This window comes from Mirounga angustirostris, unplaced genomic scaffold (genome assembly GCF_029215605.1).
Source record: "Mirounga angustirostris isolate CCGP_5_RB_7025 unplaced genomic scaffold, mMirAng1.0.hap1 SCAF_17, whole genome shotgun sequence".
Lineage (NCBI taxonomy): Eukaryota > Metazoa > Chordata > Mammalia > Carnivora > Phocidae > Mirounga > Mirounga angustirostris.
This window is the reverse complement of record NW_026991725.1, coordinates 52,767,123-52,793,761: the sequence shown is the minus strand read 5'-3', so window position 1 is coordinate 52,793,761 and position 26,639 is coordinate 52,767,123. Positions and strand designations below refer to the sequence as shown.

General features: G+C 43.8%; 1 protein-coding gene across 4 annotated transcripts in view; it reads right to left on the bottom strand.

The window, feature by feature from the left end:
* Positions 1-24,637, bottom strand: part of LOC123854503 (protoheme IX farnesyltransferase, mitochondrial) — a 133,202-nt gene extending 108,565 nt beyond the window's left edge. For 2 of the 4 annotated variants that reach the window (XM_064583261.1, XM_064583262.1), the window contains exons 1-3: positions 24,477-24,637; positions 19,668-19,801; positions 17,594-17,915 (exon numbers count right to left, since the gene is read on the bottom strand). In XM_064583261.1, the coding sequence (XP_064439331.1) occupies positions 17,594-17,915; positions 19,668-19,801; positions 24,477-24,519 (499 nt within the window). In that variant the 5' untranslated portion in view covers positions 24,520-24,637. The remainder of the gene's footprint in view (positions 1-17,593; positions 17,916-19,667; positions 19,802-24,476) is intronic. The other 2 variants (XM_064583260.1, XM_045889822.3) reach the window with 2 other exon arrangements.
* Positions 24,638-26,639: the final 2,002 nt, after the last annotated feature.

Sequence of the window (26,639 nt, the reverse complement as noted above, 5' to 3'; positions counted from 1 at the left end):
TAAGTGGTCGCTTCTCTCTTCTCGAGTGACACCAAAGGACCCCTCTCTCAGCACAATCCTTCAATCACCCAAAGGCAACGATCCCACCATCTTGGTTTCCCCAAGCTAAGTGTCCCTAGGGACCAACAACTCTTGACTTCCGACTCTTGTCCACGCCATTCGACACCTTTAAGAGACACACTAGTGTTTCACTGTAGCAAAACCCTGAAGTACAGTGCCCAGCAAATAGGGACTTAGTAAGTGGCGCTCTTGGTAATTCTTGAAATGTGCTTTCTAGAATTCTAGGTGAAACAGGTCTCTGGCCACTAAGCTTAGACTTAACATTTCAAAGCACTGCCTTAAGGAACTTGGAGACAACAGAACACTGCCTACAAGCTCCGCATGCCTCTATGTTGTGACCCCAGTTACTTCTCTGTGGCTCCCGGGGAGTGACTGGAGAGCAGTCCTTTCATAAATGTGGACTAAAAATGATAAACAGTAAAAAACAAAACTTACGTTTGTGAAGCACGTTACAGTGCCAAAGTACTTTTATGTGTATTTAAAGCTCGGAAGCCCTCACTTCAAAAAAAAAGGGAGGGTGTGGATAACTCAGGGACATGGGAAGAAACCATGAAACTTTCACTTATATTTGACTTTAATTATTTTAAAACACACACATTATGCTTATCTTAAAATGAACACAGTGCATTGGTACAAGAACATGAATTTCGTTTACAAATAACTCTTCACTTTTCTGCTGTATGTGACATTCATACACAATAGCATAAACATTATAAACATACGTTATGTGCACGAGAGGAAGGAGGGAGGGAAGGAGGGAGGGAAGGAAGGAAGGAAGATTTTTTTAAAGGCTCAGTACCTTGAGAACTACTGGTCTTTGAGCATAAGCATAATGAAGTCACTTTATTTCCCGAGATCATCAGTTAAAAATAACTGTAAGGATGGTCTTAGAAAACTGGTCATCTACAAACTGATTTTATCTCTCTTTTAAAACCTCCTTTTTTTTTTTTTAGCATGGGCTCCTGAAGAATTAAATTAAAAACAAAATTCCAATAAATCAATTTGGATAATTATCAACTCTGGTAAAAGATTTAGTCAACAGATTAAAACCCCTGGCTAGATTAGAGTTTGAGATTCTCTACAGATTTCAAATTATCCTTGTGATCTATTATATCTCATTATCCCTGAGAGCGGATACCATGCAATTCTGGAATCCAAATCCTACAAACTTGAGACATATTCTCTTTAAAGCTCTTGCATGTACAAAGCTGACAGGAACGGGCAGTTAATGAACCTGTACGTGGTTTTGCTTATGCGTGGGTCCAAGCAATGGAATCAGTTTTGCTGGCTGATCTCAAGGTTCAAAACGATGTAACTTAATTAAGAGGCAGGAATTAAGTCCCTTCTGATTTTAAAATGAGCGGGTAGTTTTTACTTAATAGCTGTACTTAAGATTTCCTCCTCTCTCTTCATTTCTATTAACAGCTTAAGCTTCAAATGATTCAATTTCTTTTTTTTTTTATTAAGATTTTATTTATTTATTTGACAGAGAGATAGAGAGCACAAGTAGGCAGAGTGGCAGGCAGAGGGAGAGGGAGAAGCAGGTTCCCCGCTGAGCAGGGAGCCCGATGCGGGGCTCGATCCCAGGACCCTGGGATCAAGACCTGAGCCGAAGGCAGACGCTTAACCCACTGAACCACCCAGGCGCCCCTAAATGATTCAATTTCTAATATAAGTGAGTGTTTTAGGCTTCCTGGCTTGGCAGCCGTCTGCAAACCTCTTGACAGTCCTCTCACCAACACACATATCAAAGAAGGTGGTAATTCTTCTGCTTATTGCTAAATTCAGATGAAAAGTCAGCTGATGAGAGACAAGGTATTTTTCTGCTCAGCCACATTAAAGGATATCAATCAGGGGTAACTGATTACAAACCATAACCACTTCTGGTTAAAAGATAAGACTTTTTATAGAGATTTTGAATAACACAGCTGCAAAATTAAGAACTTACGGGGCCTTCCTGTTTCCCTCTGTCTTTTTTTCCATATATTTAATGACCAAAGCCAGTCCAAGAAAATCCTGGGACCAAATTAAAGCTCATACTTCAAATTGATTGAGCAATACTGTTACCAAAATGAAACATTTAAGTATGGTCCCCAAGGCAATTCACCAGGAAGCATTTGGTTTGCATTTACAGTCAGCATTCAGAAAAGGGAAATGAAATATCTATCAGGTCTGTTTAAATAAATACATAAATTAAACCTGTTTATATCTAAGTTAATAATGCAACACTGAATGAGATCCCAAGATTGTTCTCTGAATTAGTTTTTCCTTGAACCATCTAAGCTTTTCTATTTTGTCATCCTATTTCTAGGGTTTTTCCTCCCTTTTCAATAAAGAAATATTTCTTCTTAATATACTTAATAAACAACACTTTACAACCTTTGTAATTAACTAGAAAACTTTTCCATAAAACAGATGCACATTAAACTTTTAAAAAGTGTAACTCTGTCTTTTGAAAAATGAGTTTGGCAAGAAGGGACTGTTAGTTGAGTTTTTCTCACTTTCATCTCAAAACTGTTGGTCAGTGTCCAGACAGCAGATATTTTACGATAAACCTTTAAAACAAAGAACTAAGATTAAGTGTTCATTTAAATTATCATTCTGACTTTGACAGGATTTAGTGTTTGAATCTACATTTGAATATTTTTTGCCACACAGGTTAACGGGTCAATAAAATGGGCCTCTCACTTGTTCTTTGTATCTGGACCTAAATGCATACATATGTCTATTAAAGCATCATGATCTTCTTTTGCACGGAAAAATTTCGTTTGCTCCTAGTGATTAGTTATGCAATAATGCCAGCTGTGTCATTAATCTAGGTGTTCAAGACAACTTTCTAGAGTGAAGACTCTTAGAAATACTTTTAAGATAATCAACAAATGAAGAATTCCCTTAACGACGCGGTTGTCCCTTTAAGTGAAACTGACTTTGCCAGCTCTCAGATGACTCATTGATAATCTTTATGATCACTACCTATCTGTAAGACAAAAAAAAAAAAAGTCTCTTAGCTGGGGACTAGATTAAAGCACAGTAGAGTCCTCGAAAGGCCCCTCTGAGCTTCCAAGCTCTCACAAGTCCCATGAACTTTCTGGGTAACACAGTAGGGCTATCTTCCATCCCACAGTTATGCTGAGTACAAAATAAGGTAGCAGGTTAAAAACTTCAGTACAGAATGACAACAGGTGAAAGCGACAGTGTAAAAAGCAGGCCCAGGGACTACCAAGCACAGTCGCCTAAAGTCACCTGGTTCAGGTACAACAATTTCCAGGCACCATAAAGCATTCGACTACTCCAGTAGAGTAAAATAATCGATTACTTGTAATTAAAAGGCTAAACTGTTCAAAATTCCGCAGGTGATGGCAACAACAACAAAAACCACAAAGCGTAAATACAGATAAAAATGCACCCCTGTGAGGTGCCTGGGTGGCTCAGTTGGTTAAGCACTTGCCTTTGGCTCAGGTTGGGCTCTGTGCTCAGTGGGGAGTCTGCTTCTCCCTCTTTGCACCACCCTCCCCCCACGCTCATGCTCTCTCTCGCATGAGGAGGAACCGGGTGTGAATGCAGACCCAGCCTGAAGGCGTTTATGGAGACGAGGCCTGGAAATCTGTGTGATAACCAGCACTCCAAGGCTCTCCATGGCGAATGAAGGGAGGCTCTCTAGGCTGCCGGTGGACTTGGGCAGGAAGCAAACTGAGCCAGATGCCAAAGCCCTCGGTGCCTGTGAGGGCGCAACTCAGAAGTCGGGAGAGGAGCTGCGTGGCCCCCACCGGGCTTGTTCCCTCCGGGAAGGCTCGAGTCTGGCTCCCCTTTGTGGCATGGTCCCGGCCCGACAGCTCCCTGGTCTCCAAATGTGCACGGGACGATCAAGACGACAGGGGAAGGCTGCTGACGCATCGGTAGACCTCCACCACCACCCCTGGGAAAGTCAACGTCACGTTGGCAAGCCGGCCCTTGCCGAAATACTCTAGGTACGAAGTGCATGTGCGCGGTGGTGGTCCCCGGGCGGACTATGGGGCGGCATTGGGTTTTCTTGGGGAAACTGGACCGTGGAAAGGCAGGCAGCCCTACATCCTCTTCCTGAGGGGCTACGCTGAGTAATGAGACAGCCCAGCGGCTACTGGCAGTTGATGGGGCTGGATTTTAGATGCCCACTTCTGTAAGAATTATGCCAGACTTTACAACCTCCCTTGCGGCTGGAGGTAGCCACTTTGTACCGTACCAGCCAGTGAGACCTAAGGGGAAGTCCCCATCAAGACCTTTCCTTCCCAAATAAAAAGGCAAAGTCTTGTAAGGAGGTTTCTGCCTTTCTATAGAGTCCCTCTTCTTCATTCTTTCGGCCTGGAGTGCAGCATGACGATGGAGGGATGGCAGCCATTCTGGGGTCTTGAGAACAAAAGCCAAAGCAAGTAACGGCAGCCAAAAGGAGGAGCCGGGTATGTTGACAACATCCTTCAGCACTAGCTCTAGACTCATAGTTTCGCACTCCTCTAAACAAGAGAAAAATAAACACTTTATTTGTTTAAGTCACTGTTCTTCCAAGTTTTCAGTTACCTGCAGCTGAGCCCATTCTCAACCTTGTTTATTTTTTTCTTGTTTCTCTTCTTTAAATTTGTCGATATATTTTTTAAAGATTTTATTTATTTATTTGAGAGAGAGGGAGAGGGAGAAGCAGACTCCCCACTGAGCAGGGAGCCCAACTCAGGGCTCGATCCCAGGACCCTGAGATCATGACCTGAGCAGAAATCAAGGGCTGAGCCATCCAGGCACCCCAAATTTGTCAATATTTTTTGAGAATGATTATCATCCGCACCAAATTTATCTTTATGTTCCTCTGGCATCTACCATAGCATCTTATACTTACAATCAATTTAATCAACATCGACCTGATATAATAAAACAATTAAATCATCAGAAAACAGAATAGCCCAGATACATGTATTTTTCATCTAACTTAGAACGTTGGCTAAGGCATCTTCATGGCCCAACCCCTACCAGAAACCAACTGAATGAATGAATAAAACTAAAAACCAGAGAAAAACCTGCATCAGCAATAAACTAGGCAGAGAGGATATACTAAAACCCTCAAGAAATATTTGTTAAGTATAGCACAGAGGAAACTCAACTGAAGACAGTTGCTGAGAGATGACTTACTACTTTCGTTATATGAGTGGCAAAAAATTAGAGTACCTAAGTACCAACTAGTAAGGAAATAGACAAATACAGGAAATGTATTCCTAATATGGAGAGGTAGGGAGCCAGGGACAGAGGGCAGGGGGGACCACGGGCAGGATGGGCCCACTCTGTGCAAAGTCCCTTCCCCATCCCAGCAGGAATATTTATGGAGGCAGCCACGTCAGAGTTAGAAGCAGAGAAAAGTGGTCACACCAAAAAGAAAGCTGGGCCTTGCCTTGACATCCTTCTCACTGAGACAAGGCAGAAACATTCCAGCGCATCGAATCCAGGTCGCACGACACCCACTAACACCACGCCCTGGCGGGGGGGGGGTATTCTTCAGCTCAGCAGGCAGCAGCACCAGAGAAAAGGCCAGGCATGGCCAAGAGAAGAGGCAGACTACACTAAGAACCAGACTTGGGGAGCAAGACACTGGCGCTGTGATTTCAAAAACACCGTGCAAACGCCTTTCAAGAAAAAGTTCCCTCGCTGGTAGCTAGCTCCCTCTGCTTCTCCTCAGGCCACAGGAACTTTACATGGATCATGTAAACCGATAAATTCCATCCTCCAACTTAAAACGCAAGAGAAGTCCAACACTGCCAAGTTAAACCGTTAGGGGATGAAGAACTAGCCAACCGTGCATTCCTTCAATCAATCCATAGTGAGCACCTACTATGTGCCAGGCATTGCCTGAGGCACGGAGGGCAGAGGAACATGCGAACGAACAAAATGCTTGTCCTCCTGGACGTTACACTCTTTTGGGGGGGGTGGCTACTGTCGGGAATAGTCGTCTTCACTTAGGAATGGATTAAGATGAAAAGAGGTAAAATGGGCCAAATGGAAGCTTTAAAAAAAGGATTCTACAACATAAAAGGAAAAAAAAATAGCATGGAAGAAAAAAAGGTTAAATATATTTCTGAAGAAGATGCACTACAGGACCAGCAGACTATAAGCTCCCCCACAGAAGTCTGACCCAGGAGCAGGGCCTGAGTGGGGGGCCCTCACCCCACTCTACCCCAGACACTTGGAAGGGCACACCTGGGGCATAACAGGGACTCTGTGAATAGCAGGAGGATGAGTAGACAAAGCAGAAAAAACAAACCCCATGAAACAGAATAAAAGGGCTCAGAAAAGGATACAGAAACAAACTGCCATTAGCAGAACGTTCGAAGTCAGGAGTGGTAATAAAAAGCAGACAGCAGCAAATCAAATCAGTGCTGAACATAACACACTTCACGGGCTCCTTCTGAACGAAGATGAAACTACAATGAGGAGAGCAAGGGGAGGGAAGAATAAAGCTGCAATTACACCACAGAATGAAATAATTGGTATAAATATGAAAAAGGAGACAACCTGATCACCACTTGATTGACTACCTGAAAAACTCAAGAAATAATCAACTGAAAATATGATTTTTACTATTTCAAAATCATCAGTAAGACTAGTCTATTCAAAGAAAACTGTAAAACTTGAGAGACATAAAAGATTTGGATAAATGAGGATGTACACTGTAAAGATCTCAATTCATCCCAAAATTAATCTGTAAACATGCAGAAATACCAATTAAAATACTAACAGAATTTTGGGGGTTAAGGGCAATGAGGTTTGTCCACCAGGGACAGAATTTCACAAATTCTTAATTGTGTGAGTATGACATTCAACACTGGTTAATGACTTATTAAAAACTGGGTATCTCCACCTTATACCATTGGCTGTAAAACATTTCCTGTAAGGGAAATATTTAAATGAAAATATAAAATCATAAAGTTAAAAATACAGATATAAACACTCCAGTGCCATTTTTCACCCACCAAATAGGTAGAGTTATTTCTAAAAGTATATTAATATCTAGCATTCATTGGTGGAAGGTACAGAGAGTTGGTTAATCTGGTAACAGCACAGACTGGTGGAACTTTTCTCGAGAGAAATCTGCCAGAAAAAATAAAAACTTCCAGAGTCTGCATAGCCTTTGATTCAGCAAGGCTCCCTGGAGGCGCCTACTGTAGGAAAATGGCCACAGATATTACAGCACCATTTGTAATAATAAAAACTGAAAACAATCTAAAGGGAATAGGTGGTAAATAAATTATGATATGGCCATGCAACAGCATGCTATCTATCCATTAAAAGCAAAAGTATCCTGGGCGCCTGGCGGCTCAGTCAGTTAAGCGTCTGCCTTTGGCTCAGGTCGTGATCCCATGGTCCAAAGATGGAGTCCCACGTCAGGCTCCCTGCTCAGCGGGGAGTCTGCTTCTCCCTCTTCCTCTGCTCCTCCCCACTCTGCTTGTTTTCTCTCTCTCTCTCAAATAAACAAAATCTTTAAAAGAAATAAAATAATAAAAGCAAAAGTGCATGTCTAAGGCTCTTTCAGAAATAAATGTGTATAAGGACAGATGTACAATGATATTAAAAATCATTATTACTAGTAGTAAAAGCTACAGACTACCTAAATATCAATTAAAAAGGAAACGGTTCAATAAATTCAATGCACACCATGGAGTACAAGCAACCTTAAAAAAAATAGGAGGCAGATTTAACTATAGGGATGAGGAAGCTTGTCTGTGACACACTATTGAGGGCAGAAAGCAAATAACTGAACAAAATGTGTATTATGACCCCATTTTTATAAAACAAACACATCAGGGGCGCCTGGGTGGCTCAGTCATTAAGCGTCTGCCTTCGGCTCAGGTCATCATCCCAGGGTCCTGGGATCGAGCCCCGCATCGGGCTCCCTGCTCGGCGGGAAGCCTGCTTCTCCCTCTCCCACTCCCCCTGCTTGTGTTCCCTCTCTCGCTGTGTCTCTCTGTCAAATAAATAAATAAAATCTTTAAAAAAAAAAAACACATCAGAAACTATGTATGCATTAATATAATACAGTATAATATAATATATATAACATGTAACGTAACACGGAGATAATTAACCTTTCTTGAACCTTTACCGTATGCTAGGTTCAGTACTCAATTATTTACCTGTGTTATCTCACATAATCTTGACAACAAGCCCATGAGGTAGGATTATCCCTATTTTACAGATGAAGAAAAACTCAGGCTTACAGAGATGAAAATGTGTCCATCGTCACAAAGTCAATAAATGGTAGAGCAGGGACTGCAGCCCAGCCAGCCTGAGTCCAGAGGCTGTGCTGTTCATACTAAGATTCACAGAGTGGGGGCACCTGGGTGGCTCAGTCGGTTAAGCGGCTGCCTTTGGCTCAGGTCCTGACCCCAGGGTCCTGGGATCGAGCCCCACGTCGGGCTCCCTGCTCGGTGGAGAGTCTGCTTCTCCCTCTCCCTCTGCCTGCCTCTCTGCCTACTTGTGCTATCTCTTTGTCAAATAAATAAATAAAATCTTAAAAAAAAAAAAGATTCACAGAGTGCACAGAAGGGGTTCAAACACTGTGTGCAAAACAGTTACCTGCAGAGGCCAAAGGGGACCTTTTTATATTACATGTTTTCTTTGTAAGAAAACACTACTTTTATAACTTAAAATTAAGTCACCAAAAACAGGGTAAACATACTGACGCAAAACATATGCATAGAGTAATATTTTACAAAAAATATAAAAAGCATTTACTTTGTGATCTTACATTTGTGTAAGAAGTAAACATGTATGAATAGGATGTATAGAAAAAAAATTCTAGAGTATGCCAAAGTCATCAAAATGCTTATTACTTTGAAAGGCAGAAATTAAGGGGAGATTACATTCTTTTCATTTTTGCTTATCTGTATTTTCCATTTTGTTTTCTAAAAGTAAACAATTAATAAAGATACTATTTTAACATTTATAAGCATGTCATTATTAAGGCAATTATTTCAAAATATGAATGAAAAGTCAGGAAATCGTAATTCTACTCAATCAATATAAAGATTCGTTATACAGCATCTGAGAGCCAAAGACTGAAATGTACTTTTAAAAACAATAAAATTGTATCCTCTATTCTTGTGAGGTTTTTTCCTTTTAATAAAAAGCATTCTAGGCTCTAGGGGGAAAAAAATCTATACACTGATAGACTGTAGTTTGTATCAGTCCTGTCAAGAGCATAATTACTGGTTCTAACAAACAATCTATTTTCGTGTTCTGGTCTCAGAAAGTATGCTGTAGCTTTTTAGTACAGATGTTATTCGGGGGCGGGGGGGGGAGAAAAAAAAAACCTGCTTTTTATTGACCCATATTAAGTATAAACGCAGTTGAGTCACCAAAGCCTCTTATGATCCTCACCCCAATAAAATTTCTCTAACCCAGTGTGGTCCTTGCAACAAACTCCAAAAACATATTGTAAATAGTTCAGTTGGCAAGAGAAACTCAAGGGAGACATTATTATTGCTTCTTTATAAATTCAGTCTTACTTCCTTTCACAGAAAAAAAAAAATCCTTAAATGGTATAGCACCAGCAAACATTTGGCTCAGATCCTGGCACGAATGTCAAGGCATCCATCTGCTGCTACCCTGATATCCTACAAACGGAACAAGTAGGATCACTGTATGGCCCTTCACTTATTCTACAGTTAATTATCCTTGGTAATATTACAGCTATAAACCAAGGGAGGCAAAGAAAGGCTAGTTCCATAAAAGTGATCGCTGACTCTCAGATTATTTCTGCCTCGGCTATCATTAGCTATAAATGAATTGCCCAAGATGTTAAGAGTCCGAAAGAAATCAATTGATAGATACCAGGGATTTTCTTAAAGAAAAAAAATCCTGCTGACTCCAAGGCATGTGTGAATTCAAGTAATAAACTAAAGAGGGAGGTAAAAGGTCAAATAAGGGGGTAGGGGTCACCCAAAGGGTGCTGCCTCTTTAAATGGAATAAGCAGAAGGAAATGACTTTAATTCAATTAGTTCATCCAGAAACCTGGGGCAGGGAATATAGAAAATGATATGAGGGGAAATTTACTGCCCTGGGACTTCTCCATCTGTGGTTGCAGCGGAGGCTGTTGCTCCCATTTTCCTCGGTGCATCTTGCTTTGCATCCATCTCTTGTGTGGTCCAGATCCTGCCCAGCTGGCTCTTCCTGCAGGGCTGCTCTGGCTCTCACTGGGTCAGTGCCCCCCACATCCAGCCAGACCACGGCGTCTGCGACCGGCACTCTTCCTGCCCAACACCTACTTCACTTGCTTGAAGGGTGGTCCAGGACCACCTGCATCAGATCATCTGGTGTGCTTGTCAGAAATGCAGATCTCTGGGTCCTGTCCCAGGCCTACAGGACCAGGATCCCTGGGGACGGCGGCCAGGAAGTGTCGTGTGAACACGAGTGCACTGTATGCTCATTAGCACACTGACGTGAGGGAACCGCTGAGTCAATGCACATGCTCTAACACGTTATGTACTGTTAAATGAGCAATTGGATCATTGCCTTAGATTTCAGTCACCATGTTTTAAATATCAACCCCTGCAGCTGGAATGCCTGTTCTGATATATAACACCGTAAGGTACATAAAAGGAAAAGCATGGGGGCGCCTGGGTGGCTCAGTTGGTTAAGCGACTGCCTTCGGCTCAGGTCATGATCCTGGAGTCCCTGGATTGAGTCCCCGCATCGGGCTCCCTGCTCGGCAGGGAGCCTGCTTCTCCCTCTGACCCTCCCCCCTCCCTCTCATGTGCTCTCTCTCTCTCATTCTCTCTCTCACAAATAAATAAATAAAATCTTTAAAAAAAAAAAAAAAGGAAAAGCATGACAACAGCCAGGATGAAGGACAGGAAGGTGTGGCCTCCCTCCAAAAAAAAAAAAAAAAAAGGATCCTAAACCAATTACCATACTTTCCTTCTGTTCCCAAAGAAGCAAGCACTCTGAAAATAAACCTTAAGGAATTACTTTAAATGAATCATTTCAAGTACCTCATTTAAGGCTCTAAGAAGAGGAAACACTGACAATTATTTCCTGATTTAGCAGTCAAGGCAACACTGACTTCCTACTGGGCAAATAAAATAACTTTCTGGCCAGCCATCTTAGTAGACCTCTAGCATTTAAGTGTTGATCACTTCCTTGGGGTGGCTGGCTGGCTCAGTTGGGAGAGCATGCGACTCGTGATCTCAGGGTTGTGAGTTCAAGCCCCATGTTGGGAGTGCAGTCTACTTAAAAAAGAAAAGAAAACGTTCATCACTTCCTTTATGAGCCGTGTCTTCTCTTTTGGGTTCTGTGACTAAGCCCTTTCCTGTTTGCTTTCTCTGACTGTTTAGTTCTTTGCAGGCTCCGTTACACACTCTACCCAATCCTTAAAAGGGGATGCACCCCAAATGACCTTGGTCTTCTGGTCACTACACACCAACCGCAGACTTCCACAGCTTCGTGGCTGGCGCCACGCTGAAGACCCCTCAGTCTTGCAGCCCAACGTTCTATCTGAGCTCTTGTCTTCCATGGCCAACTGCCCACTGAACCTCACCACCGGGATATTCCAGTGGCAGCTCAAAATCCACGAGTCCGAAACTGAACTCATCTCCCCCCAGACCTGTTTCTTCCTTCAGTGTTCACACTCTTCAGCCTCACGCTACCACTGATCCATATCAGAAAGCTGCAAGTTTTTCTAGAGCAGGGATAAACATCTCAAACTCAAAATGCCTGTGGCAGCACCTAGGTAACAAATTTATCTTTTAAGAGACAAGTGTACGTATAGCTCTTAACCTATCACTTTCTATGTAGTTTGCAAATTTTATCCCATTTAACAGAACCCTTTGAAGTAGATATCATTAGCTAGTTTACAGGTGGGTAAACCGAGGCACACAGAGTTGTGGTTTTTACTTTTTTTATGGAACTTGCTCAAGGTCACTCAACTAGTAAGAGCCAGGATCTGAATGCAGGGACTCTGGCCCACAGGTCACCACACTCTGCTCTCTCTGAGAGAAGTGGGTCAGGTGTAGGATAATAAGGAGCACACGGCCCAGAGAACTGGAGAACGCTTGCTTCGTGGCAGCCAGACTCTTTGCGGCTCTGTGTCCTAACCTTTTATTTCAGGCCTCCCAGCACTCCCCCACCTCTCCGTAAGGTTCTGCTCATTCTGCTGCCTCAGTCTCTCTCTCCCCTCTCCTCCTGACACACCACAGCCTTAGTGCAGCCCAAGTCATGTCTCAACTGACCGCCACTGGTGTGCTGGCCATCACGCTTGCCTCTCACTGGCCCGTGCTTGACAGCTGGGCTCAGCAGGTTCTTCCCTCTAAAGGGCCAGAGAGGAAGTGTTCCAGGTTTTCCAGGCTGTAAGTTTTCTATCACAGTCACTCAGCTCCATCACCTATGCAGCATGACCTCACCACAGAACAAATGGATATGGCTGTGTTCCAACAAAACTTTATTTCCAAAAACAGGTACCCCTGGCTCAATGATGCTGCTACCACAGATCTCTTAATCAATCCTACTCCTCCTTCTGCGGAACTAGATTCGACATGGTCCCCAAACCTTAGAGAGTATGATAAAAATAGAAAAGTACTAGGGAAAAACATGAGTGAATGCTTTTATAACCACGGGGCAGAAAAAAATCTTTCTAAGCATTAAAAAAAACAAACAACTAATAAATAATTTGAATACATAAAAGTTAAATATTTCAGTGGGGCAAAACAAAACAACAAAACATCACAAAAAAATATCAGTAAGAAATGATGGAGGGTATAAGAAACAATAGAAGAAGGGCGCCTGGGTGGCTCAGTTGGTTAAGCGACTGCCTTCGGCTCAGGTCATGATCCCGGAGTCCTGGGATCGAGTCCCGCATCGGGCTCCCTGCTCGGCAGGGAGTCTGCTTCTCCCTCTGCCCTCTTCCCTCTCGTGCTCTCTGTCTCTCATTCTCTCTCTCTCAAATAAATAAATAAAATCTTAAAAAAAAAAAAGAATAGAAGAAAAAATACAAATGATCAAAATAGAGAAAAAGATGCTAAATCCCATCATGACTTAAAATATGAAACGTAACACACATAAAAATCCTTTTCCATTATCTTAGAGGAAAAACCAGTAGAGACTACTTATGCATAAGCACAGAATACGGAGGGAATCAGATTCCCACATGCTGGAAACACCCTGCATGTTTAGCCGGAGAGGGTTAGGTAGGCAAACAATGGCAGTTCTACCTAACGGAAGGGTATGCAGTGGTAAATACTGTCAGTGAAAGCTATACTGTTAAGAGAAAGTGGCAAGCTGTAGGACCGTGTGTGTGTTTGTGTGTGTGTGCACGTGCGTGTGTGTGTGTGTGTGTGTGTGTGTATGGGTAATGATCTTATTTCCATTAAAATGTACAACCATATCCATGGCTTTAGATCTGCCTATTTATATACATATAGAAGAGGCTACATTTCAAGCAGGGGTTTTATCTAGAATGGCCGGAAAGCGTACTTTTTCAGTTTTAGATACATGCTTCTGTATTATTTGAATTTTCGCTGCAATAAGTTTATAATAATCAGGTACTAATTAAGCCACTTAAAAGAATATTTGAGACAGGGCGCCTGGGTGGCTCAGTTGGTTGGGTGACTGCCTTCGGCTCAGGTCATGATCCTGGAATCCCTGGATCGAGTCCCGCATCGGGCTCCCTGCTCGGCAGGGAGTCTGCTTCTCCCTCTGACCCTCCCTCCTCTCATGTGCTCTCTCTCTCTCATTCTCCCTCTCAAATAAATAAATAGAATCTTTTAAAAAAAAAAAAAGAGTATTTGAGACAGAACACAAAGTGATTGTGTGTTCCTCCGAAGAACCTTCCAGAACTTCCCGCTGCTCGGGCGTAGGAGCCAAACTCCCCAGCATGAAATGCGTGCCGACGTGGTACTGTGGCCCCGCCTAACCCTTCAAACCCTCAGCGAGCGTCTCCTCCGTGTCACAGGCAGGTCCAGCTCAACGACTCCTAGCATCCGCGGTTTTCGGAATGTGCCAGGATGCATCCGGCTTCTTTGCCTCTGCAAAGCCTTCTCCCTCTGCTTACAATCCTTGCCTTCTGCACCTAGTGAACACTCACTCAGCTCCAGCCCCTTCACAGGCAGAAACAACACTCGCTTCCCGGGGTCCCCACTCTGCCTTACCACATACAACTGCTACAACACCCGTGACACCTACTGCCCTAAACATGGACATAGTACGAATGATAGTATTAATAATAGCTAATAAAGCACCTACAAGGTGCTGGGCACACGAGTGTCTCACATGCATTATCTCATTTAATCCTCACAATGAGGCATTAGAATGAGTACCATCATCTCTATCTTACAGATAAAGAAACTAGGGCACTCTAAGGTTAATGACCCAAGATCACAAAGGTTACTAGAAGTTCAGGGATTGAAATGCAGAGGTATCTGACCACAGCTGTTTTATTTGTATGTATGTGTACGCCTACAAAATCCCCCCTCCACCAGATGACCGGCTTCCTCTTGAGGAAAGAAATCACGTATCTCCGTATCTTCAGCATCTTGCACAAAGGTACAACAAGGTAGACACCCAACAAATACTGAAGGGAGGCCAGCTCCTAGTATCATCTAGTTCCACCCACTACACAACGCAGGACTCCCTTCCACTTCCCTCAAAGATGATCTGCTTCCACCTGGATGGTTCCAATGACAAGGACCACTTCCTCACGAGGCAGCCCATTTCCCATCCCATTGTTCTCCTGAGAGCTCTCCGTGCTGCTGGACATGCAATCTCCTCGTTCTGCCCTCTCGACTGGACATCAGCAGCACTGTCCCTTTAAACCAGAGGAGCTACAGCTAACTGAACATGGCCACTCTCCCTTCCATTGCCTTCTTTCTCCCTCCTCCCTTCTCTCTCTCAAGCCAAATAATCTCGTTCCCCAAGGGACAGGGTTTCTATATCCCCTCTTCCTAGCAGTTGTCCTATTCTGGACGACTTCAATTTGTCATGTTTCCTCTTCCAAATGAGAAGCACTGGACTCCAAGACTACAAGTACTAAACACGGAGATGGCAGGATTTTTGGTCTGGAACATCTTAGGGGAAGATGCATTAAATAGACAAGCAAACGTTTACCTGTAATTATTTGGAAACTAACCTCTGAGGTGCTCCCTGTGTCAGGCCTGCTGCTGGGTACTTCGAATGCATTATGTGATTTAACTCTTAGAGGATTTATTATTGTTCCTACTCTACAGGTGAGGAAGTTGTCTCCACAAGGCTGAGAAACTGCCCAAAGGCTCCCGTGACTAGTAAATGTCCTAGCCAGGATCTGAACTCAAGTTCTGCTGGACCTCAAAGCCATACTCCAAGTTTTGAGAGGGAGACTCGGGCCAAGAGCAGGCAAGAGAAGGCTTAATGGAGAACTCTTGAAAGGCTCTAACTGGATATAAAAGAGGCAGACCGGTCTCCCATGGAGGCAGGAGGGATGGGTATGGTGGATGGAAGGCCTAGCCTAACTGGCAGGACAGGGTAGGGGACAGGGTTGGGAGAGAAAGTCTATTTACAGGGAAGAGTTTGATCACTCCAGATCACAACTTTCCTCTAAAGCCAGGCAGAGCTGAGGCAGGAGGCAATACGGAAGGAGCAGACTCTTGAGTAGGTAAGGAATATGTGAAAGCAATGTTTTAGGAAAGTTGGTATAGCAGGAGGAGAGAGGCAGAGACAACAGCTGGGAGCTGCTGTAGCGACCAGAGGGCTCCTATGTGTTGGATCTCAGCTAGGACGGCAGCTTCAGAAACGGGGATGAGCAATCTCACGGGTGTTACAAAAGACGCCAGTGCTAACACCTGGATGTTGGACTAGAGATGAAGGGAGACTGGAGAGCAAAGAATTAAGGATGATGCTAAGGTTTCCCGACTGGGGGAAGCAAAGAATGCTGGTATTACCGCCAGGAATGGGACAGTGAGAGAGAAGCAGTCTGCAGAGTGAGAGGCGGATGCGGACATGAACACACGGTCAACGATGGTGCACACAAAGCAAGCATCTCCTGCTGTTGACAGAGGTCAATTCTGCTGCCTTCAGACTGAGAGGACTCGTTTTTGGGGTGACATCCTTACGATCGTACCTGTAGTCATTCTTACCATGTCGGCAACATGATACACCACTTGTATAAATGACAAAAGATAACTTTTCATTGAAATGTGGTGATTCCTTGCTCAGCTACCATAACTTTCAAGGATGCCACCTGGAATTAGCCTCACTGTTCTGGAGTTACACTAATAAGTCTTACTATGATTCTTCTATCTGGCAAACTCCCTATGCCTGTTTTCTAACCCCCCCCACAACCCCCCCAAAAGATTTTCTTTAAGTGACTTTGGTCACTGAGGAAAGAAGTTACCTGCTTCACCTCCTTTTACCTTGGATTTCAGGCTCAACTGTCTTGAAAAACACACACACACACACACACACACCAATCTTTCCCTGGTCTTCTCTACTCTCCAAAGCCTCTCGTCTCATTGTTCATTTCCCAATTTTGACTCAGTAACATTGCTTTCCATTTCTTTCCTCAAAAAATACCTGGTTTAAGGGGCGCCTGGGTGGCTCAGTCGTTAAGCGTCTGCCTTTGGCTCAGGGCATGATCCCAGGGTCCTGGTATCGAGCCCCAAATCGGGCTCCCTGCCCCGCGGGAAGCCTGCTTTTCCCTCTCCCACTCCCCCTGCTTGTGTTCCCTCTCTCGCTGTCTCTCTCTGTCAAATAAATAAATAAAATCTTTTAAAAAAGAAAAATACCTGGTTTAACTTTATTATTCCCCTGCTGTATTTCTTCTCCCTATTCTCGTCCAAGAAGAAACGGAGAGAAGGGGTCTTCAAGCTGCAGGATGACCCAGAACATACCTTCTGAACACAGTCAGCCCAGAATAAGCTACTTCTAAGTTTAGCTGTGAGATGGCGTGATGACCATAAAACTTTGCCTGACTCACCGGACGGCTGTGACAACCGAATGACATAATTATGGGTTAATACCCAATGCATACAATAAAATTTGGTACAGTTTGCTAGGCTGAGGCTATACAATCTGGTTCCAGACCTTTTTTCCAGAGATGCACTCTAAATCCCCACATGCCTGGGACAATCCCAGAGGCCCTACAAGAAGCAAAACACAGCGATGCGCTCGGAGAGCCAGTGGCCACAGGCGTGCAGACCTTTTTGTTTTCAGAACTCAAACAGAACTCATTACCCCACTGCCATCTTTAAAAGATAGTAGGCGTTAAGAACACAAAAGACAAGGATGTAAGCAGGATAAGCATTCTACTTTAATTACAAGTAAAAAAGACTAATTTTAGTACAATATATTTACTGCAAAACTATTTACAGTTCTGTGTAAACAGAATTCAGAAAAGTTGATTTTGAATCCCAATTAAATCGAAGAGAGAAAAAAAATACTACTAGAGGATCAGTAGTTTCAAGATATTCCTTTTGGTGCTGTAATAAAATTGGCATTTCGCTTAACTAAAAACAAAGTTTCAAGTAAGAAGCTAACTGCATCAGAAAAACAAAGTACCTGTGAGCTTGATTTTGGAGAGCCGTGCCAAAATTCCCGGCAAATCGTCCAGCTGCAACTTCATCTCTTTCCAGCGCTTTTCATCCTTCGCCTCTTTCCCTGCATCTAGCGAGCCTTCAATTACGGATGCTGATTCCAGTTCGAGCAATTCTTTTTCATTTGGCTTTCTGGATAACGGGAGGCTGGGGGGTGGAAGAGGTCTCATTTCACAGATTTCTGCTTTGGCTTGACCCAAAGATGTTTTCTCGAGGAAAGGAGATGCCACAGGTTCTGGCTTCCGTTTTACTTGCTGGTTGAGGCTTCTGTTCAGTTGTGTGACATACTAAACAAGGAAAGTACAGTTACTATACACCCAAGGCCCAAAGTGCTCTTACACCGCTGTTGGGTAACTCCTCCCATCAGCCTGTTACAGTACTTGAAGGATTTTCCTATACCTTTGTAAATACATGCTGAATTAATGAATATTCAAGTGTTTGTTACATGGAAATCACTACATTAAGAGGTACAGAGAACATAACCGACACCTCGGTGATGGTTTTTAATTCTATGGTTTAGAAAATCCTGGACATTTAAGTTCCTTGAATGAAAAATAAATTTCTTATTCCCTCCAGCATGATCTCCAACATGATCCCCACCAAATACAGTGAAAAAATGTTCTAACATCAAGAGCCCAAGACAACCTGTTGATTTTCCACGTTTCTAGGCAAAAAGGGCAGAGAGGGGCTCGGCAGTAGGGTATAATTCAGGGCTCAGTTACGTTAGAGCACTGTGTGTGTGGAAAGAATGCGAGCTTTACAGTCCGACAGTCTCTATCGCTTACTAGCAAGCAGCAGTTAACTATTACTAACGTAGTGAGGCACTGTGTAGTTTTACATAATATAGACCTTCATAGTTTATAAAGTATATATCTTATTTGTGCTTTTTAAAAGCTATTTAAGAAGCCGGATCATTATGAGTATCTCTTTCTTTAACTTACAGAAGAGAAAACTAAGGCTCAGAAATAAAGTGACAGAGTCAACAACCAGTTAGTTGTAACTGACAAGAGTCAACAATCAGTTAGTTATAAGTGGCCCTGGTCCTCCGAGCCACCTGCTCTGGTAACCAGTTAAGTGATTTTTCTGTTGTATCACAAAGACTTGAAATTACATACACTAGTTCTAGAAAGGAATTACGAACTCATGAATGAACCCAGAATTCTGTGCACATAAGGCGTTATACATACTTGAGTTTCTCTTCTAAATACCCATTACCCTTGATCCCCAAGGTAAGAAATCTGAACATTTCTGGAAATGCAAATCCCTTATCAAAATAATGAGTTTCATTAAGATTTTAAGTTAATTTTACATTTTAAGTTAAAGTGGGCATTCTAAGTTAAAAAAAGAGAAGTGTCAAATCAGATTTGAGATTATGAACTTGCTAATTGTTCACGCTTGCATAATTATGAGTTTTTAACTATCTCCATTCTATACTTTTCTATTTAAGGGCAAATGTCCTCACTGGTAATTAGGAATAAGCTACCATGTTGCCCACAATATCATGGAGCCAACCTAGAGGACCAGGATGTAGGAGTAATGCCCACTATAAAATGCCTAGCAAATTCTAAAAACTCAGTTTGCTACAAAAACTACTCAGAGGTGCATGCATTTAAAAGACTTTTAGATGCACTGCTGATGTAGGAAAACGGGAAGGTCACACTGTTAAAGAAATTATTTCTGTATCATTGATATATTCACAGAACTTCAAAGAATTTAAAGAGATGTATGATAACAGCTCAGCTTTTCCTAATTTTCTCCTAGGTAAAATATGCCAGAAGTTTTCAATCTTTCTCCAAACTTAATCAGTAAGTTCAAGATCATACTTTTAACATCCAATGCCAGGACTATTCTGGTTTTTGTTAAGAATAATCAAAACAAGGAATTAAAGTTTTGGATAAATGCCAAAAGGACACTAAATAAAAGTCGTTTTCAAGCGGTACTTCTTACAACTCTTCTTTTAATAGGAATTTCTCAAATTCCCTCATACAAAGAAAGTAAAGGCAGACAGCAGCAGAGTGAGGATGGTCTTCTGAACATACCATGCGCCTGAGGAAGGACAAGTGCTGAAATGTAATCCACTGCTTATTGACATTCCTGAAAAGATGCACGAATGTGTGAGAGGATTCCTGCATAGCTCTTCTTTCTAGATACCAGACACATCCTCCTACCCAACCTGTATAGAGAAAAGGGAAAGGTTCACGTGATTAGTGCTTCTCACCAAATGCTGACTGCGTCTACCCAGAAGCAAAGCCGGCCACCACCATAAGCAACAGCACATGTGAGGGGTCAGAACTCTGACCGGATTTGTGAATCACTGCCACATATCCCCTTGATTCACTAAGCGTAAATTCTTCAGCAGGGATAGGGCAATTTTGCATTTCGGGATCATTATACTTTTATTATATGAAGTGCTGAAATGACCACAATGTAGATCGTTTTGAGAAAAATAATAAAACAATCAGTTCAGGGGCGCCTGGGTGGCTCAGTTGGTTAAGCGACTGCCTTCGGCTCAGGTCGTGATCCTGGAGTCCTGGGATCGAGTCCCGCATCGGGCTCCCTGCTCGGCGGGGAGCCTGCTTCTCCCTCTGACCCTCCCCCCTCTCATGCTCTCTGTCTCTCATTCTCTCTCTCACAAATAAATAAAATCTTAAAATAAAATAAAATAAAACAATCAGTTCAGTCACTTTTAAAATAGTGGAAAATGAGAAACACAGGTTTTTTCAGTAAGTGACAGTAAACTGGAAAATACATTTCAGATTAATACTTTGGCCATGTTGGGTAAGACAACTAACCAAAAGAGAGGGGAAACAGTCCTCAGTGAAGTTTGGCTCTATCAATCTAGGCAGGAAGAAGCAAAAGAGCTGTGGTCTGAATTTGGCTTTTAATCAAACCAAACCTTCGCTCAAATAATAATCCAATGCTTCCGTGTAAGGCCATGTAAGTGATGGTCCCATGGCTTCCATGACCCAAAATATTTCTCATTCTCCACCACCTTCACTCATCTTCTCTTGCTGTGTCTGGCCACTTTAAGACAATCGTGTCCCACTCATACTGTCCCCAAGCAAATGCAATTATAGGGTAATTCCTAAGCTTTGACTCATTTCCAGGGTCATCAAGCCTACTGCCCAATTGCTCTCCTATTATCTCCACACGGATGGGTTGTATTCAATGGGTTTTCTCTGGGAAGGCCAGGATAGACATTACTCGGCCAGACACGTACGCGTAACTGATCACTCTCCACTAAGCACACCACACATTTTCACAATTTGTTCATCTTTGTTGATGCTTCCCTCCTGGCTGTGTCTTGCCTCCACTCTCTGCTTGTCAAATTTTCAAAGTCTCTTTTCAACCACTCTGTCACTTTATACTCTTTTTTATGGCACTTCTTACTGCCAATTGTTTCCATTTGTTTCCACCATCATAGTTTTGGGTTCCTTGATGGCAGAGATTCTCCACTCACCTCCAATACAAAAGCTGACAGAGTGCTTTCTCTGCAACACAGAGATCATGTTTGCCGCCTAGATTTTCTACATAATTTACTTGGAAGCATCAGTGCCCCTCAGAATACATGGCAATTATCGTAGACCGGAGATAAGTCACTTCTTCACTGGAATCATACTCTCCAACCTCAGTTATTTATGAAATGCTTATTTTCCGTATACGGGAATATGCGTTGCCTGCATATGCATAGTACAGGAGGGAATAAGCACTGACATCAGTCCTCTGAAATCTCCTTTCAAGTGAGTCCTGATACTCAAGGGTTTGCTTGTTTTGTTTGACGGTGTACAATTTTCCTTCTTTTGCCTGACATTATTCTTTGGGAAGATAGGATTTTAATATTAAAAGATTATGTCGGGGCGCCTGGGTGGCTCAGTTGGTTAAGCATCTGCCTTCGGCTCAGGTCATGATCCCGGGGTCCTGGGGTTGAGCACCCCCACCCCTGTGAGCTACCTGCTCAGTGGGTAGTCTGTTTCTCCCTCTCCTTCTGCCCCTCCCCCTGCTTGTGTGAGTGTGCACACTCTCTTTCTCTTCAAATAAATAAATACAATAAAAAAAATACATAAAAGATTACATCAAAAAACATCAAAGTTTTATTGTTTGGGCCTTAATTTCAAAACCAGTTTTGAGGTCATTTGGTCCTATGAGAAATACAAGTTGCTGGGAGGGAAAGAACCACCTTGGAAAATATCTCTCAAGGTTAAGTGGGTCAAACTGAGATTTTACAGAAAAGTAGTAAGGAAAAAAAGAAACCAGCTGGAAACTGCACTTTTAAATGATGAAAACACTTCATTTAGTCAAAACATGTCCCATTTCTATGAATCAGTGCCTAGAAATTGAAAGACATTTCAGCCCTGGATAACAAACGTAGGTTTGAAGATACCCAGAGCTTACAAGAGTTACATTAAAAATCTGGAAACGTGACCATATCCACCATTCAACGTCACACTGAGTCACAATGGTAGAGCTTTTAAAATGTAGTGCACAGACGTGTAACTGTAGGTTCTGAATTTCTTTTAATGGCAATAAAATACTTTGCATTTTTAGAAGCAAAAGCAGACACAACCACCAGATACCTAATATAGTCACACTCTGACTTTCTTCCACCCCTTCCGCCACGGTGCTTCCCTATCAGGTCTTGTAATGATCTTTCAAGCGGATCATAGCAGGTTGTACAGACCACTTACTAGCAGATTTTTTGGGCAATTGTGTTCACCGTTTCAGGAAGCTAAACTGTCTTCGTACCAGCACTGAAAAGACCGATCCAGCTGCAAACCATATGCAGCCCACTTACTAGAACTGGGGAACTCTGAGCAGTGAAGTGAAACTGTTCTTACAGGAAGCTGCAAGTATGGGACTGAAAGGCAGAAGAGCAGCTAGGCTGAGGAATGCACACTGGAAAAACCTCCATACAGAGGTAGCAATTCAAGCACTAAGAAAGGATGAGCTCTCTGAGAATCAGTGCCGAGGGTCATGATCAAAGAACACTCACAGTCAGGGATGACAGAAAAAAGAATCACAGACCTTTTTAAAAAAACTTTTCATTATGAAAAATTTCAGTCATAGACAATAACCTAAGAATACAATGAGCTCCCAGTACTTATTCCCCAGCTTCAACAATTATTAAAATATGGCCAATCTTGTTTCATCTATACTCCCTCCCACTTCCCACTCTCCTCCCCTTTTTTTGAACCAGAAGGGACTTTGAGCTCATCTGGTTCAACTGCCTCATTTTACAGAAAAGTAAACTCAACTCCAGAAAACACAAATGATATGCCCTGAGATTACACAGCCAAAAGAGACCCATAAAATAATAATATGATAAGAGAAAAGGAAGAAAGGAGTTTCACAGAGTCACTGTGATCAACATCGCTAGGCACTGCAGAGAGAGCTTGTGAAAGGTGAGGCCTAATGGCGGGATTTGACCAAAAAAAGAGTCCCTGGCTTCTGCTACCCATCTCCATCCAATTCAGACCACCAGCAACACATTCCTCACACAGCCATTTGTTATCATCAAAACTACCGAGGGCAAAACAATTCCCAGCCTCCTCTTTAACATTTCTTTAATTAATCTCTGTAATGAATGGACAAATTGGATTAATGGACAAACAATTATTAAGAGTGAACAGTACAAAGGGCACCTGGGTGGCTCAGTTGTTAAGCGTCTGCCTTCGGCTCAGGTCATGATCCCAGGGTCCTGGGATCGAGTCCCGCATCGGGCTCCCTGCTCCGCGGGAAGCCTGCTTCTCCCTCTCCCACTCCCCCTGCTTGTGTTCCCTCTCTCGCTGTGTCTCTCTCTGTCAAATGGATAGATAAGATCTTTAAAAAAAAAAAAAAAAAGAGTGAACAGTACAGACCAGGTACCATTTTGGGCCCTAGGGGCACAGAGACCAGCCAGACAGGAACTGTCCTAACCTTCACAGGGTTGGGAGACACACATAATAAACCTGTATATAAATAAACAATTAAGTGGCGCCTGGAGGGCTCAAGGCATGATCCCTGGGGTCCTGGGATCCGGCCCTGCATGGGGCTCCCTGCCTCCCTCCACCCATGCTCGCTCTAAGAAATAAAATCTTAAAAAAAAAAAAAAAAGAAAACAAAAACAATTACAGACTATGCTAACCATGGGGAAAGACATACGGGTGATGTGAGAAAAGAGCAGCAGGGGGGGTCTACCTTAAATAGGGTGGGGTCAGGGTAGGCATCTCTGAAAAGGTGCCACCTGAGCGGAGACCTAGCCACGGAAGCACCTACCACCTTTACCATGCAGTCGTCACAGGGCCTTCAAATGGGAGGATGATATCAGGGCCCACGCTGATGGTGGAAAGCCAAAAGCTTGAGGGGGACTGTGGCCCACCATCTATAGTTATCATCCCCTGCGTCCTTTTATCTTCATCGTGACATCACCATTGTCAGCACCACCCCTTGTATTGGAACAAGGTTTCCGAGTGAGGGCAGAGCGCTCGCCAGTCCTCACGAGGGGGCTTACAAGTAACTCACACTCGTAACTAGGAACTGGGGCTCTGAGAAACCCAGACACTCGTGGGGCCCCAAGGTCTACTCGATCCTCTCCACCAGCCTCCACTCGCAAAACCGAAAGCAGCACCGCACACCACGGCCCCGGGGGAGGGGGACGGAGGCGGTGCGGACCACCGGGGCCACACCGCAGGACTAGCCCCTAGCTCCACGGCGTCTTCACTTCATGCTGCTCCAGAGGTCACTTCCCCCCACCGGTGCCCAGCCGACCTCGCCAAGGGCTCCCAAGGTTGCAGCCAGCCGGAACCACGGCGTTGCACGTGGCAGCTAGATGAGAATCTTCCCGAAGTCGTGCCCGAGGACGGGTGCCGTACCTGTCAGGAGGCGTGAGGAAAGAGTGTGCGGGGATGCGGCCATAACGCAAGAGTCCGGCCGCTCCCCGGGATCCCCGTGTCCTCCTCTCTCTTCACCGGCTGCTGGGGGCCGCCATCTTCCTTCCCCGCCCCCGTGGGAGCGGAGCCGCTTCCGGTGCGTCACTTCCGGCGGGCAAGACGCGGAAGGAAAGGATTGTGGCTGGAGGTGTTCGCCGCCGGGCGGGCGGGAGAGTGCGGGGCTGGAGGGCGGGAGCCTGAGGTTCTTTCGAGAAACGCGAGGAGCGCGGTGTGGCTGAATCTTCCCGGAGAAGAGGCCGCGCCGCCGTCCCCAGAGGTTTCCCTGCGTCCTCCGGCCGGATCCCGGTGACCTCGTGCGAGGAGCCGGGCGGGGCTGCGGGCTCCGCGCGCTTCAGTTTTTAAAGTCCGTTTGGGGGGACGCTTCTTGCAGACTGAATCGTCAAGAGAAAATGGTTCTTGGGACGATGCCTCCACCTTCCAGTGTGGTCGGTGGCAGCTTTACTCTGTTGGCTATCAAGTGGGAGGACCGGTGGCCTCGGGGTTGCTTGTCCCTGAGCCACCCCGGGGAGTGGAGTCCTCAGAGTCTGTCTCGGGATGTAGCAGGTGCGTGTGCTGGCTGGTTTCGGGCTCTGCTGAGAGGGCTGTATTCGAGTCCTCACTTCACCTCTGGCCTCCTGACCTGCTTGAGCAGATGACATGAGCTCCCCGAACCTCATTACCCAGCTGTGCAACGGGGATGATAGCATCTATGTTATGAGATGGGTCGAGAGAATTAAATGAGGGCTCTCTAGTGGGTAGCCGGGCACCAACTATATATAGGCTCTGAAAGTGATCATTAGTGTCGTGACTTCTAGAGCAGATCTCAGAAGCCCTTCCTTCCTCTTTTTTTTTTTTTTTTTTTTAATGTAGGAGTTTCACAAGTAAAAGGACACTGAAGAAGAAGGATGCAGCTTTTGGAAAAGAGAGAAAGAGGTAACTGCGTTCTATAAGGGGGATATGCGTCTTCATTGATAAGGTGATAGCCGATTTGGTTCACCTCCGCTAACATTGCTAGACGCAGGATAGGAAGAGTACGATTCTCCCCAAATGTGAGAGCTTACGCCGTGCTCCCAATGGGGGGGTGGGGGTAGGAGAGGTTCAGTTAACAGAGTCAGCGAGAGGGGGTAATGTAAAAGGTATTGCAAAAATGTGGATAACAATTCTCACTGGGTCAGGGAAGGCTGCAGAGATTTGAACTCTGCTCAGTTGGAGGACAGTAGATTTTTCCTGCAGATCAGGAAAAGGACACTCCATGAAGAGAAAAATGGCATTAAATACTGCGTGAAAAGTTTTCAAACTCATACCTTATTGTGTGCTTTTATAAACATTTGATGTTTATATCCATAGCAAGTCTTTATGAATTAACACGTTGAGGCTCAGAGTTTTCAGTGATCTGCCCACTCTTCTCCTAGCTGCTTGAGTTCCAGAACCAAGACCAGAACCCCTGATACCTGTTCTTTCCACCATATCGTACAGCCTTATTCACCTGAGCATCTTGAAGTGTAACAGTTTCTGTGATTTATAAAACACGGTATTTCAACCTTGGCTGTCTGTCAGAATCACCCAGAGGGCTTCCAAAATTACAGATGCCTAAGCCACTTACCGACCAATTAAATCAGAAGGGGTGTGGAATGGAAGGAAGAGACCTGTAATTTTCTTTTTAATGTACCACAGGTGATTTCGGTACACAGAACTGAGAATTACTGGATTTCAGCTTTTTTTTTTTTTTTTTAACTTGACAACACAGCTATGTCTAAAAGATTGATTAACATGAATGTTATATTTCATATACTCAGAAAATACAAATTCCCAAGTGCTCTTGGTTTATGATAGACAAGGTGTTGAATAGACATGTTCCTCTTTGGCTAACAGATTTTTCCTTCATTTTAAATCCTTTCCAAAAATGGGGGCAGGGTATGATCAAGTGCACAAATTAATGCATAAGTTTTTATTTATTTACTTAATTATTTATTATCTTTTTAAAAAAGATTTTATTTATTAGAGAGGGAGAACAAGCAGGGGGAGTGGCCGGCAGAGGGAGAGGGAGAAGCAGGCTCCCCACTGAGCAAGGAGCCCGAAATGGGGCTCGATCCCAGGACCCCGGGA